The sequence below is a fragment of the Euprymna scolopes genome, chromosome 12 (genome assembly GCF_053919585.1).
Source record: "Euprymna scolopes isolate OS-2025 chromosome 12, ASM5391958v1, whole genome shotgun sequence".
Lineage (NCBI taxonomy): Eukaryota > Metazoa > Mollusca > Cephalopoda > Sepiida > Sepiolidae > Euprymna > Euprymna scolopes.
This window is the reverse complement of record NC_136493.1, coordinates 11,266,732-11,288,299: the sequence shown is the minus strand read 5'-3', so window position 1 is coordinate 11,288,299 and position 21,568 is coordinate 11,266,732. Positions and strand designations below refer to the sequence as shown.

At 33.6% G+C, this 21,568-nt stretch overlaps 1 protein-coding gene across 3 annotated transcripts in view; it reads left to right on the top strand.

Annotated features, from left to right (window-relative positions):
• LOC145291180 (coiled-coil domain-containing protein 93-like) overlaps window positions 1–21,568 on the top strand; it is a 156,346-nt gene that overhangs the window by 50,201 nt on the left and 84,577 nt on the right. For all 3 annotated transcript variants that reach the window (XM_080136749.1, XM_080136748.1, XM_080136746.1), the window contains exon 2: window positions 16,116–16,229. In XM_080136749.1, the coding sequence (XP_079992875.1) occupies window positions 16,116–16,229 (114 nt within the window). The remainder of the gene's footprint in view (window positions 1–16,115; window positions 16,230–21,568) is intronic.

Genomic DNA, 21,568 nt, shown 5'->3' with positions numbered 1-21,568 from the left:
ATGACAATATCGTTTCTCTTCATGTAGTTTACCACCTTTACAATTTTGCATTCATATTTTTCCCCCCAACGGTACTAGGGTGTGAGTCGATATAGATGGATTTTAGATCAGTTTGTTGATTCTGTTAACCATATCAGCATCCCTTACTTCTCTTGCAGAACGTTTTTATTAATAGTATGCCAATGCTCTTCGGTATACCTTTGTGTATGTCTGCAAGGATAAAAAATCAATATATAACAACACAGATCAATATTCCACCCAAGAAAAACTTATTGATCCCTTCACTCTTTCCTCCATGTTCATTTAGTTGTGTTCCGTGTTGAAGTGTTTGTTTTATCCCTTTGTTCCATTTTGATTTTACCTATACATTTCCTGTAAATATATCTTGCACATATATAAGGCTAGAAAAGATGTGACTCGTTGAGTCACCCATTGAGTTTGTGTTAGTGTTTGAATCTGGGAAAGCCAGTTAAATATATAAAAAAAAATCATCATTGTATCAAGCAGGTTTTTTTTTTTTTTTTTTTTTTTTAAATTCAATTTTCACCCCAAACAAGGCACAGTGCCACTTTGAAGCAGGGGTGTACTATCAGAGACTTAATTAGCGGGATCATTATGAAGGGAGATGAGTAGAAAGATGTTTGTTAACATTACACTTGAACTTCTGCATATCAGTGCAGTTGGGAAAGCAGAATCCCGGGAGGGAGTTCCAAAGACCCGCAGTTCTGGGGAAGAAACTATTGGAGTAAAAGGCTTTCTTGCACCTAGAGATCTCTACTTTAAAGGGATGAGACTTAGTAGCTTGTCAGGTTTGTCGGGGGTAGTTACGTCGGGGAGGTACAAATTACTCTTTCCCTTCACAGGTATCTATCTTCTATGGCCTTAGGAAGATCTTCAAGTTGTAAGCCAATGTCTTCTGTCAATAATTTTGTGACCGGTCTTCCTACTTTAGCAGTTTCCATGTTTAAGATCCTACAGTACCACATCACTGACGACCTCATTTTTTCTTCTGTTACAATGTTCGGCTAATGGTTGGGTGTGTTTTCCAGTTTAAGTTTAACACTGCCCGGAGCATTCTAAATTCCATCTAATTTACTTTCAAGTTTTTTTACTGAGAGTCTATGCTGGTGAACCACCTGCATAGAAAAAAATAAGTAAACAAAATTAAAAAATTACCAGTTTTGTTTGCTCTCTCTTTTTCTGTAGCTATGGGTCGAATAAACAGCGTAATCACATTGACACACTGATTCTCCAAAGTTAAGCAGTGTTGAGCCTGGTTAGTACCAGATGGGGCATTGACAGCATCTTGCAAGAATTGCAAGAACCTAACATCATAATCTTCCCTAAGAGGGATATACAAGTGTGACTGGGGACTGCTTGTGGATTTGATGTTCTCCTGAAAATTCCTCCTTCAGAGGAAGTCGGTTCAATCCACTTAGAGTGAGTGCCACTTTGGTTTGGGTTATGGGTTAAATAGTATTAATACTTTGGTTGTAGTCCCTATTGTTTATAATGGACTATTCCAATGTTCTGTTTTACGGTTTTATTACCTTTGTTGAGAGAGAGACAGAAGCAAGAGTAATAGGCTGTATAAAATAAGCACGGGGAGGGGATCACACAACATGCAGTGAGATAAAACAAGGGTAGTAGACAGAAGGTTAAAAAATTGGTGAGTAACTTGCAAATTATGATTAATTATAATAATTAATGTTTCTGAATTTTTTTAGATGAAGATTGATAATTTGTATTGTTCGGACTACTGTTCTCATCTTGGTTGTTATTGTTTTGGCTGATGTCACCTCCAACCTTTTGTTCATTTTTTTTTACGAACTCTAGTCATTAGAATTCAAATTCTGTTTCTTTTTCACCATTTATGGTAGCACATCTAAGACAGTAAACGATCAAGTTCTCTCCAATTCTCTCTCCTCTGATCTTGAGCACGTAGTACAATGGGGTAAGGAGTGGCTGGTTACTTTTAATGCATCTAAAACCAAGCTTCTCTCTTTACATCATCAACATTCTGATCCACATCTGGCATCAATTGAAATGAATGGCTCTCGTCTTCAAGAGGCCTCAAGTTTTGACAAGCTTCTTGGCTTGACCATTACTCCTGATCTTAAATGGAACACGTACATCAAATCTGTTGCCAAGGCCACTGGAAAAATGGTGGGATCTTTCTATCGATCCGGTAGATATCTCACTGCTGATGCTATTCTCTATCTATATAAGAGCCAGGTACGTCCAAGGATGGAATACTGTTGCCACATCTGGGCAGGAGCTGCTAGAAAGGACTTGGCCTGCCTTGATAGAGTTCAAAATAGACTTCGTAGCCTCGTAGGAGATGTCCTTTTCTCTTCCTTGCAACCTCTATCTCACAGAAGAGATGTTGCAAGTTTGTCTCTGATGTATCGTTATTTTCATGGAAAGTGTTCGACTGAGCTTCAATCTATGGTCCCCCCTCGCCAAACTTTCACAAGAAACACTCGTCTAGCTGTAAACACTATCAATAATTCCCCCCACTCTTTATCTGTGCCTAAACCTAAACGTAGATTCCATGAACAAAGCTTCTTTCTTAGAACTGCACGCCTGTGGAATTGTCTTCCGTTTTCCTGCTTTCCGGCTGACTACAATATGGTTGTGTTCAAGTCTAAGGTAAATAAGTTCTTGATGAGCCGTTCCATATAAGTTATCAAATTTACCAAATTTTCATTACTAATGATTACTATATTGTCCAATTTCTACTGTACACTCTTTAACCCTTATCCTTGAGTGGCCTCTTGGCCTTGATAATGTGGTGATGCCTATGTAAAAAAAAAAAAAAAAAACATTCACCAATAACATCTATTGTGAAGATACAGCCGAAGGAGATTGGAGATTAGATCGTCCGAAACATTGTGAGAATAAAAACCAAGATGAGAACAGTAGTCTGAGCAATAGAAATAATACATAGAAAAATAAAAATGGACTTTTAAGATACATAACTCATTCCCAAAACTAAAGAATGTTTTAGTATGTATTTTGTGTGGCTAAAATATATAGAGAAACAAGCGTTGATCAATTCAGCTTTAGCATGATAATAAAGGTTAACACTATACAATGGAGGTCAAACAATATAGTGATGAGGATGAGAGTGCTAGATAAAATCTTAGTAAGACATGGGTTACTTAGTGCATTAATTGTGATGAATTAAAGAAATTAAAATGGAAATTTGTTTCAAACATAACTCAATCCCAAAACCAAGAAATATTTTAACTTATGTTTTTTGCAATTAAAGTTCTAGGGAAACAGACGTTGATTAACTCAACTTTAATTTTACATATACATTTACATATACACTTATGTTGGCAGAGACATAAAGGAATTACTCACAGGTTCACTCTGACCCGGAATTGTAACATCTGTTACTAGTTAAATTCTTAAGTGCATAGCCATTTTTGTAAGATAAAAATAAAATGATTTAAAAAAAGGATGGCAAAAGAAATAACTTTATTGTAAATAAAAATAAAATTATTTGTATTTATTTGTGGATTGTTATCCTCATCTTCATCGTTGTTTTTTTTTTATGATGTTTCGGCCAACTATTCCTCTGGCCTTCGTCAGGTGGTTAACCTGACAGGATAGGAATGCTGAGGCTCTTAACTCAGTAATCACTGCTTTCCATAGTTGTTGTTGTCTCACCACGTTTTTAGCCAACTAATTCTCTGGGCGGCTTTGGGTAGGATTGAAACCACTACCTACAGACAATGCTCACCTGGAACTGTAGAAACTCAACGCCTCTTTCCACTGCGCCATGGTTGGATCTTTTGTTCTTAGACAAGTTTTTTTATTCTTATCTGGTCTTCTATCGTTGTCTGTACTGAATGGTATATTATTTTATTATTGGAATTCTTTATTATATTCTAATAATAAAATAAGAAAATTATCCAATTGCGATTATTTAATGTAGTTGTCTCAAGCGAAATTTAATTCAGAGATTCTTTTGAATTGTAAAGAATTTCAGGTAAAAAATGCTAGCATTAATCCAGTCGGGATCAGCAGAGCATAGTTCTCATCTCATGTTAAGATGAAAAGCAAGGACTGAAAAAATCAAATATTTTATGCGGCAATTCTGGTACCTGATTTGGTTTATTCTTATCACCCCTGGCTATAAATATAATCGTTCAGATCTTTATAATCATACCCTTATGGTATACCACAAATATTGCAATATAAATAGAATACGTCCTAAGTGTGATATGAAACTGTCCAATGATGAGGTCTCAGTTTTGGAGCTTTGGAAAGTAGAGTTAGTGGCATGCAGAGATGGAGGAAGGGAGGGAAAAAAAACAGTGATACCCCCCCCCACACACACACTCCAGGTATCCAAATTGGGGGTGCCATCTAATTATATTCTCTAGTGCTACTAGATCAGGCTTCCTGAGCTAAAATGCGCCAAACATTGATGGTCTCAATCATGTTCTGCAAAGCCAAAAACAATGAATTTTCCTTTACAAAACAACCAAACCAAACCAAACACTATGAATAAATATTTGAAGATATAAAGAACTTGGAAGTAGTGAAGCTAATCCTGTAGTTGCCATTGCTGTCAGGTCTGATCAGAAATATCACCCCTTATCAGACTTCCATTTATGGATTAAATAGACTCTATTATTCACCAACTAATTTTGTCAAAAAAAATATGTGCCTAAAATAACCAATAGATGAATGTAAAAACAGTTGTTTTTTTTACAAAAGGTGCATGTGGCTTTGATATAATAAAAAAAATCAAGCAAAGTTGTGATTCCTTTAACCTCTTGCTATGCATGAGAGAAGTAACAACTGCTTGAATTATGTTAAGAATAATTTTTATTTCCTGTGCATATGCAGCTGTGAAAACTGCAATGAAAATAAATATTTTGTTTGACAAGCTTCTGGGCTTGACCTTCACTCCTGATCTGAAATGGAACACGTACATCAAGTCTGTTGCCAAGGTCGCTGGAAAGATGGTAGGATCCTTCTACCGCTCCAGAAGATATCTCACTACTGATGCAATTCTCTATCTATATAAAAGCCAAGTACGTCCAATGATGGAATACTCCTGCCATATATGGGCAGGAGCTGCTAAAAACAGCCTATCCTGCCTTGACAGAGTACAAAATAGACTTCATGGCTTAGTGAGGGATGCCCTTTTCTCTTCCCTGCAACCTCTCTCCCACAGAAGAGACGTTGCAAGCCTATCTTTGTTTTATCGTTACTTCCATGGCAGGTGCTCCTCTGAACTTCAATCTCTGGTCCCCCCTCGCTAATCTTTTACGAAAAACACCCGTCTAGCTGAATCCACTGTCAAAAACTTTCCCCACTCTTTATCTGTGCCTAAATCAAAACGTAGATTCTGTGAACAAAGCTTCTTTCTTAGAACTGCACGCCTGTGGAAGTCTGTTCCGTCTGCCTGCTTCCCACCTGACTACAACCTGGATGTCTTCAAGTCCAACGTAAACAAATTCCTGATGAACCACCCCCTTAAGTAGACACTTTATTAAATCTCCACACTAACGTACTGTACTTACAATAACCCTTATCCCTGAGTGGCTTCCGGGCCTTGATAAGTGGTGACCACCTTGTAAAAAAAAAATAAATAAAAAATAAACGATCGACGTAAATGCAAAATGTACAAAAAAGGATATAATATTTTACAAAAATAATAAAGGAAAAGGGTGGAAGATACACATGACAGCGACACCAGACACATAATGTGAATATTTATTGAATATATATATTCTTCTTGAAAACAAGGCTTAATACACGCTGACTTGTCTTGGTCTGTTAGCTTCTTATCTACCTGTACCTACATCCCTTCTTGTTTGGACTAGAAAATTTTCAATTGAATACATGTTGACTTGTCTTGTTCTATAGGATTCTTATCTAAGCTACCTTAAACCTAAATCATGGGCAATAAAAATATATATGTACAAAGATTTTGAATTCTTACCGCGGTGACACTTTTAGGGGCTAAAGAAAAAACTGCTACTACATTGAACTGACCAAACGATGGACGGCTAAACGAAATGAGCTGTACTCTCTGGGGTCTAATCTCAAAAGGGTTTGGCATCCCTTCTGTGATATTACTTAGCCCAGAGCACTGACTGAATCATGACCCGAAAGTATGGGCACCTATATGCTTTCACTTCCTAAGTTACAAAACAAACAATTATTTATCTTAATTAAATGTATTTATACCATTTTAACGATATTACTCTAACTAGAATATTTTTCCTATCTTTTTTTTTTTTTTTTATCTTACCTCATACCTTAAGGGCCTATTTTATGGTGATGGATTTAATTAGGGTTTATTAGGCTTTGATATTTAGGCATTGTGAATTGCGAAGTGCCAGGATACCAAAACCCATCTATTCTATGAAAAGATGAATCTGACAGCAGCCACAAAGATTTTATAGGCCTTAAACCTAACAAAAAATCTTTGTCTTCCATGTTAATAATATTCAATAGAGCTGATAGTATTCGACTTCTGCATATCCAATTTCATATGTTATCCATTAGACTGATTAAGCACTCATTTATTGTTATATTAAAAGCTACAACATAAAAACTAGATCTTTTAGCCAACAAATGGACAAAAGTTATAATCAGTTGACTTAAAATGGGTGCTTTGTCAAATTAATGGTTGAATATGGTTAAATTTGTCCTCATTTTTGCATTAAATACTAATCTCTATTAATCCCAAACTGTGCATCAAACGGATGCCATAATACTTAGTTGGCTGCACCTTATTATAACAAAGGTCCATACAAAATTTCAGCTAGTCCCCCCCACCAAAAAAAGCAGAACGGACAGACAAACAAAGGGAAATATATATAGATAACAGAATGCTTGTAGCATTGCTAGGAAATAGATATGGAGGATTATAAAAACTCTATAACACTACAGGAATCTGCTGTTGTATTCGTGTGATATATGATCAAAAATGAACAAACAAAAGGTCTTATTTGTTTTTATATGATGATAATAAAGAGCACAACATGTATATATAATTTTGTAATTCCAAATATAGTCAAATATTACATTTTTACCTTTTTTAATGGTGAATAGTATTTACCTTTCTTTGCAGAAAGGGGTATGGATGTGATAACCGATTACCATTGATAATAACATTCTAACTGAGAGTTCATCATTCAGATTCCTCGGCCTAACATTCACAGGTAATATGAATTATAAAAAATATATAGAAGACATTGCCAAGACTGCTGCAAAGAAGGTGGGCTCCCTCTATCATGCTACAAAAATACTCACACCTGACAGAATCCTATATTTTTACAAAACCATCATTCATCCATGTATGGAGTATTTTTTTCACATATAGGCTAGTGTATCAACCAACTTAGTCTTTCTCTATTGGACAGGGTCTAAAAAAAAGTCTCCAATCTAATTAGTTCCACATGGTCAACCAAGCTCCAACCTCTGTCCCATCGCCACAATGGTGTGTCCCTGTGCCTGTTTTACAAGTACTTTCATAGCATGTATTCCAACAAACTTGTCGCACTTGTGCCCCTTTGGTGCAAAAATCTTCAACTAACTGGACATGTAGCAAAATCCCACGCCTTCACTGTAGAAGTCCCCTAATGCTGAAGAACATTCTATTCTGATAGTTTCTTCTCTTGAATTGTTAGACTTTGGAATTCCCTCCCTTGTTCGCGCTTCCTTGACTGAACTAACATACAGAAATTTAAATGTAATACAAACACATCTTGCTGCTTAACTCCCAACTTAGATTCCTCTTGTACACATGATCTCTATTTTGCAGTAGCCCCTTACTGACAATGTGCCTTGTTTACGGTGAATATGACTAAAAAAAATTGAATTAAAAAAAAAAACAATGGTCATTATTTAATGTGAATATAGATCCAACTCCTCCACCAGGACAAGTTGAAAAGTTTGAATAATTGTCTAGACTGGACTCGGCCAGCATTTCCCAATCAGATGACCGACAATAAATGAATTCCTCTCCCAAAGAAAAAGGTAGTACCTGGGAGGATAGTCCCTAAAATCGAGCTACACTACACTATGATTTTTTATAACTTTTTGAAGCTAAGAACCAGTAATTCTTTTGCTCCCCCCCCCCCAGGGTTGTAAGTACTCTTTGTTTTTTACTTAGAAGCTAAAAACCAAAGATTTCTTTTCTTTATCAAAGTCCAAATTAATGTGTGAGCCATGGCGTTCTATATTATCTATCAAAGATAGAATCCCATGGTGTGAGTTCATAATATGTTTGGAATTGTACTATTACAACTAAGTATGTAGTTAACTGCCAGTATAAGTGGTCTGGTTTTTGCCCTTACCAGCTGTTCCTGCCATTCTCTCTCACTTTCTGGTGGGTGTTCAAAAAGGAGGCGGAGTGGGAGGTAGATAGCAAAAGTTAATGTAGCAGAGAAACCACATAAAGAAAATACTAACCCACAAAGCATTTCAAGAAACATCATTTAACAATCTTGAATTAAATTCCTTTAATTACCTTTAGTTACCTCCCTTATCTATTCTATATTTTATTAGATTAAAAAATATCCTTCATTATATCGCTATATTAATAAACTTGTAATCACTTTTCACATATCTGTTGTGTTTCTTGTCTCTGTGACTTTCACATTATTTTTAAAAATTTATTAGGATTCTTTATTGTAATCAATAAAGCTAACGGTGTAAAAAAAAAAAAAATAAAAAAAAAAAATAAAATAACTTTAAATAATTTATATACAAAGTTGTCGACCATAATGCATTTCAGGTTTTTTTCATTACAAGTTAGTCATTTTAATAGCTTGTTAATAGCGGAAAAAAAAATAATTACTTTGTGACTCTTAAAAATTTAAAAGGAATTTGGAAGCACTTAAACTGTTGAATAAAGACCCATTTCTAATTTAAATTCATGCATTAAAAGTAGCTGTTACATGAGCAATGTTTCTGACAAAGAGGGAAAAATTGCTGTTTTCTGGGTTGGAATGTATTCATTCTTAAAATGTTGTTTTTATTTTTTTTTTATTAGTTCCTTACAGAAGTGGCTTCATGCCGTGTCTGTATCTGAATTTTATCCAAGGGCTTTCATCCCTTTTTACTCCCTTTGCATAAAACTAAACATAACCACCATTTCGATAACAGCTTTAATTAAAATTAATAATGATCTGTTAATCAGTTTAGTAGCAAATCCTGTACATAGAAATATATAAATATATATACCTAACTTATAAATGCTTTTTTTTTTCTTTTTTTTTTTTTTTTAAACTTATTTTGTTCTAGCTGGGGATGGGGCATCCTATCAGGTGCCAGACATTCACCTACTATCTCATACATTCCAATTGAGAGATCTTTTTAATATTCTAGCTGTCCCTTTAAGTGTAATTGTTTGTATCTCATTTGAATTTGGTTCACCGGGCATATGGTAGTTTTTTTTTGTTTTTTTTTAAATTCGTCATGAGTCCGATTACTCTTATAATTACTCTTTTGTTTTTATGACATTCTCAATTTTTTAAAAATTTATTTTACTTTAATAAAATAAAATACGCATCAAGTGCGCTTGAAACCAAATCACAATTTAATATTAAGAAAATAAACAAATATTTGTTTGAAATTTATGACATATATTTCAGAGGTATACTCCATCTTCAGTGTGTTGTTTTGTTTCTTTTTTTTTCCTTTTCTTCTTCCTTACCATGTTGTAAATTTGGAGAAGTCTGTTTGTATAGAGCCGCGCGTTGTATCTGGTGGTTGTATTTAGAAATGATAAATTTCAAACAAGTAAAATATTTGTTTATTTTCCTAATATTACGTTGTGATTTGGTTTCAAGCGCACTTGATGCGTATTTTATTTTATTCAAATTAAAACAACGTTTCTATTGAACTCTCATTCTTGACGTTATTTTACTTTACTCAAAGTTCTCAGAAACCAAGCTGCTCTTTCTTGGGGTTAACACTTGATCTCTGTATGAGATACATAGGTATTCAAATATTTGATTAAAATTCTCTTCACTTGTCAAGCGTTAAGTTAGTAAAGTGATTTAGAACATTAATTTTCCTTCCCCAAATTAGTCAGTAAATTTGTTATAGTATATCTTTCTTTTGGTCTCTTGATCTTATTGTATTTCAGGATGAGAATCCATCTAGTCTGGTGGAGTATCCAGCTTAGTGTTGTTACTATGAACAACATCACTTGGAGAAGGTGCACCAATAGGTGTGTCAGAATTTTGGGGGAATTTTTAACACCCTTAACACAAAACTGCAAATAAAATATAAAAAAAAACTTATAATTTTCGGCCTTTTCAAATAGTTGTTTAAAAAATTCTTTTATTTAAAAAATAAATGTAATATAAATATGGACAAAGTCTCATAAATGAAGAATGGAAGCATCCATTGATTAGTATTTTATATAGGTAAGTGATTTTTTTTAATTTATATATATATTATTTTTAGATTAAGTTAAATTTCGTTGAATTTCGTAAAATCTTAAAGAAAACAGATTAAAAAAAAATTGTATATTTTTCGATAAAACCTTTTATTTTAAAGTTTGGTCTTTGCTCCTGTTATTGAAAAAAAATTAGGGTTTAAATTACATTATTCATATTGTTATAAGCTTCGAAAGATAGGGAGTCTATTTAATCACTCTTTTTTTAATGGCGAATTCTGACACTCCTAGTGCACCAATCCTTGTGTAAGCCATACTTAGGAGATTCTGTTTGGGCTTCAATATTTCAATAACTTCAAATATGTGATTTTGAATATTTAGTCAGAGTTTACTTGTAGGGTGAAGTATCCTCAGACCAGGTTGTCCTGAGACACCCCTGTACAGAGAGATACAGGAGGATAGTGTCCAGTAGGTATTAAAGTTCTCTATGAAGTTGACAGTTACCATGGAAACTACTTTGGTGTTAAATTCTTTGACCCTTTGCTAAGCTGGAGAAACTTCTGTTTTCTTTTTTTGTTTGTTTGTTTTGTTTGTTTTTTTTTCTTCTTTTCTTTTGTGACAAATGGAACTGATGTTCACCTTGAAAAAGAAAACGAAAAAAAAAAAGTAAGATTTTTGTAAGCAATCAGACCACTTTTTCTTTGTTATCAGCTGATGTCATGTTGAGTGATGTGAAGTTCTGTACAAAGTGACCCACCTCTCTTCTCCCTCCCCTCCCCTCCCCTAAAGCAACGGCAATAATAAACATATTAACATATTCTCACCTTATATCTGCTTTAAAAGTAACGGTTTGTACAAAATCAACCTCTCCCTTCTCCTCTCCTTCATTTCCTCCTTCTCCCATCGTCTTAACCTCTCCTCTCTTCACCACCCACAGCTACTAAAAACGGCAAGAAACATTAACACACTCTTATCTAATATCAGCACTAAAAAAAAAAATGTTGGCAGTGTTTTTTTTTATTAATCATAATAAATCCCTGTTCATTACCGACTAACAGAATAAAGAAATCATTGTATAAATAATTAGGCAACTTTGTATTTTGTTTCTGTGTTTAGAAGAGTTCTAATGTTTTATTTTTATCTATTTATCAACCACTAGCAGGGGTGCCCGGCGTTGCTCGGGTGTTTGGAGGTGTATGCTGTGCAAAAAAAGCAAAAAAACAAAAAAAATGGTTAATTTTTTAAAACTTTGACTCCTATTATGACCCCTTAAAATTTATTGTTTCTGGCTCAAATCACTTTATTAAGTTAGATCCAGGTTCAAGGAACCTATATCTAAAATTTAAAGTGTCTAGACCCAAAATTGTCGGAGGAGTTTGGTAGAGTTCTTAAAGGTCAAATCGTTGAAATTTGACCCCTTAACAGCCAAATTTCTGGCTGACACCCGTCACATCGATTTTCCCAAATCTCAGTACCCGTTATTTCAAATTTCGAGTTTATAGACTAAAAATTGACAGAGTTATTGCGTAGGGAAATGTACACAGACAAACAGACACACAGACAGACACGTTCACTTTTATAGATATATAGATGAATTACTATATATATTAGTGATGGGACGATTTCAATATTAGTACCGATTCTAATTACTTTAACCTAACCGTTTAGCTATAGAGTTTGTTTTTTCCGGTTTACCATGGAGTTGCTAAGGCATTTTTGATAGCCAGAATATGCATACCACTTGTGTGCTGACTTTTAAATCTCTATTTTCTGTGTTAAAAAAACACTCGTCTATTTACAACAACTATCAACAATTTTCTTCACTCTCTATCTGCACCTACATCTAAATGCAAATTCCATGAACAAAGCTTCTTTCCTAGAACTGCCTGCCTGTGGAACACTGTTCTGCTGGCCTGCTTTCCAGCTGACTACAATATGTTCATCTTCAAGTTCAGTGTAAACAAGTTATTGTTGACCCCACCCCTCCTAAATAATCCCTTTGTATCCCATTTCCAACGTACATTCATTAACACTTATCCTTGAGTGGCCTTCGGACCTTGATAAGTGGTAACTCCCATGTAATATATATATATATATATATATATATATATATATATATATATATATATATAAACACTTGTGGGGATTGGTAGTTTCACTGGTAGTAATAAATGTTTATCATTTTATCATTAGTACCAACAACGGAAAGTTAAGTTTTAAACAGCAACAAAAAAAACAAAACAATATAATTAAAAGAATCGTTTTTGGTATTGGAAAATAGGCACATTTTTTTCTTATTCTGATGCCCCCCAAAAGTTCTGATTTTTTTAATTTTTAATTCCCATTTCTGATTCTGATTAATCACGCCAACACTTATATATATATATATATATTAAACACTAGTTGTAACTACCTGGTGTTGCTCAGGATTCATTACTTTCAATTTTTATCTTGTTAGCTTAACCTTGCGTTAGTCACCTGGGTGTTTCAAACTAGTTAGTCCCATGGGGTGTTTATACACCCCGATACAAAAATGTTTATAGTGTAATTATTTTGTAAAATATAGTTATGCTGCTGGTTCAGGATGCATCTTCAGTTCCTGTCGAACAGTTTGAATCACTTGTAGCTTGTTGCTATTAAGATAAAATAATACAAGAAAATAAATCATAAAACATAAGGAAAAATTTTTTAAATCACATTTATTTATAAATTACAATAGAAAAATGCGAGCATGAAAAATAATATGGTTAAGCTTAAACATGGAAAAGTAAAGGACAAGTTGTTAAAACTGGAAAAAAAAACCCAAGATATTCTAGTAAGAAATATAATAAATTTATAACTTAAACTATTTCAGCATTAAGAATTGATTATATAATGTTATAAATTAAATTTTAAAATATCTTACATATTTAAACAGAAGTAAATTCATTATAACTTTTACTGAACGAAAATTGAAATTTTTTTTTTCACAATATAGCTGGGAAGATGATCTATAAACTGTAATAATTGTTTGGAATCTGGTTGAAAAATGAATGAGCGGTGAAGCTTTAAAGCAGTTCTAAATGACTAAAACTGCCACTTAACCATATATTCAAACACAACCGCGTTCGAATGATAGCCACAGGATACACTAGTTTGTGTTATTTTTTAATATTGATGATGAACACAAAATGTTTCCATAAATTGAAATAGCAAGAAAAACAAATATGAGTCCATTACATAAACATTACCTTTCAATCTGATTCACCTCCAAGGAAAACTAAGATACAACTGCATCATACCACGTGTGGTATATCCTTGCTGAGTCAAGAGAATACTGGAAGGGAGGAACAGAAATAAGTTGCCAACTATGGAATTATGAACATGTAAGGAAAATTGGGTCAACAAAACACCCCCTATGGGACTAACGCAGAGTTAATAGTAATTTTAAACACCTCCCATTTCAATATATTATTGAAAAACATCACACACATTGGATCATTGTATACAAGTTTTGATTTCTTAAGTAAGATTTACTAATATATATATATATATATATATATATATATATATATATATATATATATATATATATAAAATTTTTTACCATTCTTGGATTTTTTACCCTTCACCGGACTATCCATTCATGTGAAATCTTTTTATCATTTTTCTTTTACCTCCTATTCCCCTTACCTCACCCTTTTTTTTTTTTTTTTTTTTTTCAACCAAGTAAGATCTGTGACTTACTTGTAGTTTCATTAAATACTTTTATATGCAAAATCCGATCCCGCATTTTGCTAATTCCTGCCCTCTGATGAGAAGGAGAGTATTTCTTCGAAACTCCGTGGATTAAGGACTATCCACTTATTTTGTGCTTCCTTTTTTAAAATTAAATATGTTTTTAACTCTTTTTCAATATGTCTTTTAACATGTTTTATTAATCATTTGTTCATTCATATATATATATATATATATATATATATATATATATATATATATATAATATATATAATCACTTGTTTCTTAATACCGGCAAATTTCTTACATTATGATAACCATTCTAATATTTCTTTGAATACATATCACACACAATGCTTCAAGCAAACTATATCTCCTTATGTCATTTTTAATTTTATATTAAATAATTAAAGAAAATAAAGTACTAAAATTTTATTAGCTATAACTAGAATTGATAATTTAAAGCAAAATGTGATTTTATTTTGGCAGCCATTTGGAATTTCCATATTTGTAACAAACGAAGCGATTTAATTAAATAATCATCTCTGTTATTTATCGAATGAAAAATAACGGTGAGTTTCTGTAAATTTTTATTATTGAAATAATTATCAGGTCGGCACAGATTAGGCAAAATCAGATATCGATTCATCAGTTGTAATGTTATTGTGGTCTAAGTCTGACCGACTTTTCTTTATATATTAGATTTCACTTTGACAGAAATAGTGTGGTGAAATGGGTTCAACCTTCTTGGTTTAAGTTCTGCTTACTGTATTTGAGAAAGGTATGAATTAGTGATGGGACGATACCAATATTTTTCCAATTCTGATACAATCACTGATTCCGATTTAATAAAATAAAAATAAATATAAAGTTTTTATTTTTTAGAGGGATGTAAAAACTCCTAATATATGCATAGATTTTGGCAAATGTAAAAATACATTTATATGTGTTAGTTTAAAACCAGTCAATATTTATTATTTCATCATAAACACAAGCCATTGAAAATTAAGTTTTAAACGCTCTGATCCCCAGCTGGCATCAATTGTGATGGATGGCTCTCGTCTGGGTGAGGCCCCGTGTTTTGACAAGCTTCTGGGTTTGACCTTTACTCCTGATCTGAAATGGAACACGTACATCAAGTCTGTTGCCAAGGTCGCTGGAAAGATGGTGGGATCCTTCTACCGCTCCAGAAGATATCTCACTACTGATGCAATTCTCTATCTATATAAAAGCCAAGTACGGCCAAGGATGGAATACTGTTGCCATATCTGGGCAGGAGCTGCCAAAAACAGCCTATCATGCCTTGACAGAGTACAAAATAGACTTCGTGGCTTAGTGGGGGATGCCCTTTTCTCTACCCTGCAACCCCTCTCCCACAGAAGAGACGTTGCGAGCCTATCCTTGTTTTATCGTTATTTTCATGGCAGGTGCTCGTCTGAACTCCAATCCCTGGTCCCCCCTCGCCAATCTTTCACGAAAAACACCCGTCTAGCTGAATCCACTGTGAAAAATTTTCCCCACTCTATATCTGTGCCTAAATCAAAACGCAGATTTCATGAGCAAAGCTTCTTTCTTAGAACTGCATGCCTGTGGAACTGTGTTCCGTCTGCCTGCTTCCCTCCGGACTACAACTTGGATGTCTTCAAGTCTAATGTTAACAAATTCCTAATGAACCGCCCCCCTAATTAAACACTTCATAAAATCTCCTCACTAACGTAATGTACTTGCAATAACCCTTATCCCTGAGTGGCTTCCAGGCCTTGATAAGTGGTGATCACTGTGTAAAAAAAAAAAAAAAAAATACAAAAATAAAAACAATAAAAAGAATCGTTTTAGACATCAGAAAATAGGCACATATTTTTCCGTTTCCATTGATTTTTTTTAATTTTTTTTTAAATTTTATATTTAGTCATAAACTTTTTTAATTTAATCATAATTTAATTTTTAAAAAAATTTGAGTATAATTTTTTTTTTTTTTTAATTTAATCATAAATTACTTTTTTCTTCGTTTCAGATTGAAACCCGTGAAGATGAGGAACAAAACATTAAACTGGACGAAACTATTGAGCTTTTGCGATCGGCAGGATACTTCAGGGCCCGTATCAAGGGTCTCTCTCCATTTGACAAGGTAACCATGTAGACCTACAAAAAGGCATTGGCGATTCTACAGGGTGGAAAAGAAAATAAATAGGGAAGATAGCCCTTCACCAGACTTTTAGTTGGCTTCTAGGTGGCACCCATCCAATACTTTTTTAGTTTACTAGCATTATTCACCTAGCGTTGGCATGTGGGGATATATTACTGGCTGAAAATAATTTGAAATATAAAGTAATGTTTACAGTTTTTACCATGAAAGAAACGTTGAAATATGAACTCAAGTAAAAAAAAAAAAATAATAATAATTTAGTTTGGTGATTTTTTTCTTCAAATAAAAATAACTAGTTGATGCGACATTTCTAACAGATAGCTATAAAACATCCAAACAAATTCGTTTTTATTATTTTAAATCTTAAAAAATTAACGGTTAGGTTAGGTACTGTTTGGCTTTTATTTTATTCTGGTTTTAACTTATAAAATTTAATGTGTTTTTATTGGGTTTGGAATGGATTTGATGATCAGTGTGTAAAAACGATTTTTAGGCTATGCAAATTTCAAGATATGAAAGTCAGAAAGCCAAGCTGGAACCAATTAATTTTGTATCTAGATCCACTGTAATAATAAAGAAAAGGTCATTATATAGTAATAAGTAGTAATTTTAGACACGGTTAGATTTAAGGTCTTCAAAATTCATACTAGTAATTTCCACTATTATTGGTTAACAATCAATTTTAAGTCAAAGTCTTCTGGAAGTTTAAGGTTCAATCCTTACTACAGGCAATAATAACTAATAATGATGGCCATTACACCGAGAAAAACAAAGTTGCTGTTTTTATTTATATTAATTAAAATTTATTAAAATCCATTATTTGTGAAAAACTGTTTCTCCTTTTTTTTTTTTTTTCTTTTTCAGAAAGATAAAACCCTGAATTTTATCGTATTAAAAGCAGATTTTGAATAAAATTTAAAATTTTAATTTTTTTCGAAAAAACATGCTTGTCTTAATTTTTAAACACGCATAAAGAAGTCTCTATAGGGTGGAACAATAAAAATGTCACCCTAAAGAAATCAACATTACAGCTTTATTTTAAAACTTTATTGAAAAAAATAAATTCAGGTAACTTGATTATGTAGCAGAGCTGACATCTATTCAATGTAGCCGCCTTCAGCCTCAATCAACACCTCTATACAGGTCTGGAACTGAAAACATACCTTTTTTTACAAGTGCCGGTGGGAGCTTGGCAAATACTTGGCGGATAGCAGTGATCAGGCTGGCTTTGGTGTTGTGAGAGGTCATGTTGGTGATGTTCTCAGCATATGACCAAACGAAGTAGTCCAGCAGGTTCAAGTCGGGGGAGGAGGAAGGCCAGTGAGAGAAGGGTACAAAGTCGTAGCTCTCCTTCTGAAGCCAAGCCTTGAATCTCTTTGGACTTGTGGGGCTGGCGCAGAGTCCTGCTACCATACTCAGGGTCTGCCAGCAGCCATCTGATTGCACAAGGGGATCACCGCACTCTTCAGCACATCGAGGTACACTTTGGTGTTGGCTTTCAAGCCGACTGCGAAGATGTGAGGTGGCATGATGTGACCTTCACTTTAAACCACACCAAAGACCAACCGTTAACCAGAAACTGTTTTCATCACCCTAGCCACATTCCTGTTATTTGAGGCTATCCAGAGATGCATTTTGAGGGTGCTGGCAATGGTCCTGTTGTCATAACTTGGATTAGTAGAGTGCATGAGTTGTACAGCACATCTCCGATCTCGCTTGTTGAACATTGTGTCACTTTAAAACATGATAGAAAACTCCTATTGCTCTTAGGATTTGTATATAATTGGCCAACTAGTAGATGGTCTGCAACAAGAAAAGAACATCTGTTTTCATCAAACGGAAATGGAATCATGTTGTCTTTTCTAGGGCGACAATTTTATCGTTACACCCTGTGTAGACTGACTAAAATGGCAATCGCTTCATTATGATCAGGAGAGAATTATAATGGCTGCTTAAGATAAGGCTTGATGACGAATGCTTTTAAAAAGATGAATGGTCTCAGCAATAACAAGTGTAGGTTCTGCCATACAGAAGTGTGAGCCACTTGACATCCAGTTGTAATGTTCTGCTGGGGACGGCTACTATACAGTATTACACAACAGAGTGTGTAAATATTTCCACTGCACAATCTGTAAAAAGTTGAATATCCAATGTAGCAGCAAGTCTTGGGAACATGCTTACCAGAAAAAAACAGTTGAAAATAAGTTATACACCATTCATTGTGACTATGAAATTCCTACAACTAGGTTTCTTTTTACATAGAAGTAACCACTTATCAAGGCCCAGAAGCCACTCGGGGATAAGGGTTATTGCATGTACAGTAATTAATGGAATTGTATCGTAGTAATCGTTAGTATTGGAGATTTGATAAAGTGTCTTACTAAAAGGGGCGGTTCATCAGGAATTTGTTTATGTCGGACTTGAAGACATCCAAGTTGTAGTCAGGTGAGAAACAAGCAGACGGAAGAGAGTTCCACTGGCATGCACTTCTAAGGAAGAAGCTTTGCTCATGGAATCTACGTTTTGGTGTTGGCACAGTTAAAGAGTGGGGAAAATTTTTGACAGTGGTTTCAGCTAAACGGGTGTTTATCGTGAAAGTAAGTAAGGACCTAGAAAATGGAATTGCTAAGCCGCATGTATTGATATGAAACAAGACTGAGAAAGTAGCAACCCTAGTTGAAGTAAGTGTCCTTAATGATGCTGGCCTTAACAGAGCTGAGAAGAAAAATATAACAAAATATCAAGGCATTATGTAAGATATGAAAAAAAACTGGAATCATAAGATCTCTATCATTCCATTAATTAAAGAAGCAGCCAGACTCCTGAAAAGGAATTTCTAAAATTACCTGGCAAAATACCCGGTGAACCAAGTGCAAAAGAAAAACAAACAATTGCACTCAAAGGAATAGTTAAAATATTAAAAAGCTCTCTGGGTTGGAGTGACTGAGATAGTGAATGAATGTATGGCATCCAGTAGAATGCCCCATCCCCAGCAAAAATAAAATATGAAAATTAAAACAAAAGGGACAGAGCCTTATTTGAACACATCTAAAATTGAAAAATATAAAAAGATAAGTTTTGTGATATTATTTTGATTGTATTAAGTTTTTTTGTATTGTTTTTAACAGCAGCAGTGGTATCTTGATTCTAACATAGAATTCAAGAAAAAAAAATCTAAAAAAAAAAATGTTTTGATTCCCTTTTCAGCTTGTTTTTATTTTGAGCATTTCTGTCTTTTGCTGACCTTCCTCTAGTGACCATTTGAAAGATATTTTTACATGTGGCCATTCAGCTTTTTGGTCCTTTTTGATTGGTGATTTATTAAGTGAGGTCACCTCATATCATCTGAGTTAGTGAACTGACTTAGTTTTCTCCATAGAAGGAAGTATGGCCAGATTTTGTATTTATAGAAGCAGAAACATTTGAATAAATAAAAGAAAGAAAAAAAAAATGAAATTAATGTTCAAATCTCGTGATTTTTATTTCCATTTTTTTCTTCAAACAAACCACTATTCTAATTCTATTACATTTATTTCTTTATGGGAAATAGTTTTCTTTTCTTTCTTTGCTGCAACCCCCTCCCCCCTTCCCCAACATCACACATTTTTTGATTAACATCAGTTTTAAACAATCATAAAAATGTTGCTCTACGCAATTTCAAAACAACATATTGGATAAAATCATTTCTTTTGTCAAAAATTGTAATATCATTTAATAAAAAAAATTATATTACATGTAGCTTTTAGCAAAAAACAAAAATTAGTAAATACTAGATTTTTGCCCATTAAAAATTGACAAAAATTGTAGCCGGTTTAACTTGGAATGAGTACTTTGTTAAATTGATGGTTGAATATGGTTAAATTTGCATTAAACACTAATCCCTATTAACCTCTAATTGTGCATCTGTAGAAAATTTCAGCCAGATTGGTCCTTTAGTTTCTGAGAAAACTTCTAAATAAATATGGTATGTGGTGACTAATTCCTGTTAATTCCTAACTATGCATCTGTAGCAGTTAACATCAAACAGATACCATAATACTTAGTTTGTTGCACTTTATCATAAAGAAATAGTAGAAAATTTTGGCACTTGTACAGTTTAATTAAGATATCAAAAAATGAAAATATCGAAAAAAAAAAAAAAAGAAAGGTTATATTGTACGTATCCGTTTTGGATTTAAGATCTCCGAAAAAAAATTTCACTTAATTTGATCGAGTGGGTTTTTTTTTTTTTTTTTTTTAAGCGGAAAAATACGTTTTTATGACAGCACGTTGAAGGTAGGCATCTTGGGATTTTTTAATTTTTGTTTGCATTTTTTGAACATGCCACGGGGAGATAACTCAATTTAAAGCGCCGACACTCCCTCCCCATCTTTAATACTAGGTTTTCTTCCTAAAAATCGAACCTTTTGCTCAGTATCATAACAAATTGTTTTTTTGCTGTATATAAAAAAAACTACTTGATGAAATTAAGTGAAATTTTTTTTCAGAAAACTTCATTCCATAACGGATACATACAATTTAAACTTTTTTCAATATTTTCATTTTCTAATGTTTTGATTAAACTGTACAAGTACCAAAATTTCAGCTAAGTTGGCCCAGTAGTTTTTGATAAAAAGTGAAATGGACAGACAGAGAAAAATATAGAGTGTGGTTATATACAATAATACATTGTTTTAAAATAGTGCTAAGCAGTATTTTTAGGGCCTTTTAAAATCAACGTGAACACACTTTTTTTTTTTTGTGTACACTTTAAAAGAAAATTATCTCCCTTACTCTTGGTCCTGGATATGACCTTAAACTATATCCGATGGTGAGGCCCCAGCTTGCGGGTTTTGGGGAGTGTGGAGCCACCCTTTAATTGCATTTGCTCCCAGGTCCACTCTGACCCGGAGTGGTAGTATTTATTAGGGTCCCAACTATTGGTTAAATAGAAACCGACTCAAAAAAAAAAAATATATATACTATAAAAAAATTTTTCTTCAAAATCACCAGATTCAGCATTAAATAACCTGAAAAGGGCTGATATGCCATAAAACAACCAACCAACAACAACCCTTACTCTTGATTGGTCTTAAACTCAGAATCTAGTTTTTAGACATGATGGAGAGCATGTTAGTCTCAATTCTTTTGCTGCTATCAGCAAATCTAAGGATACAACAATTTATAATTTTTATTTGTGTCAAGTCTGAATTAGAGATTCATGGCAGTTATGGTCCCAGAATCATGACGTATACTTCTGTAATATAATTTTCTTAATACACATTTTTGTCTGTTTGTCTTGATTATTTCCAGTCTGCAAGGCTACAACACGAACACACAAT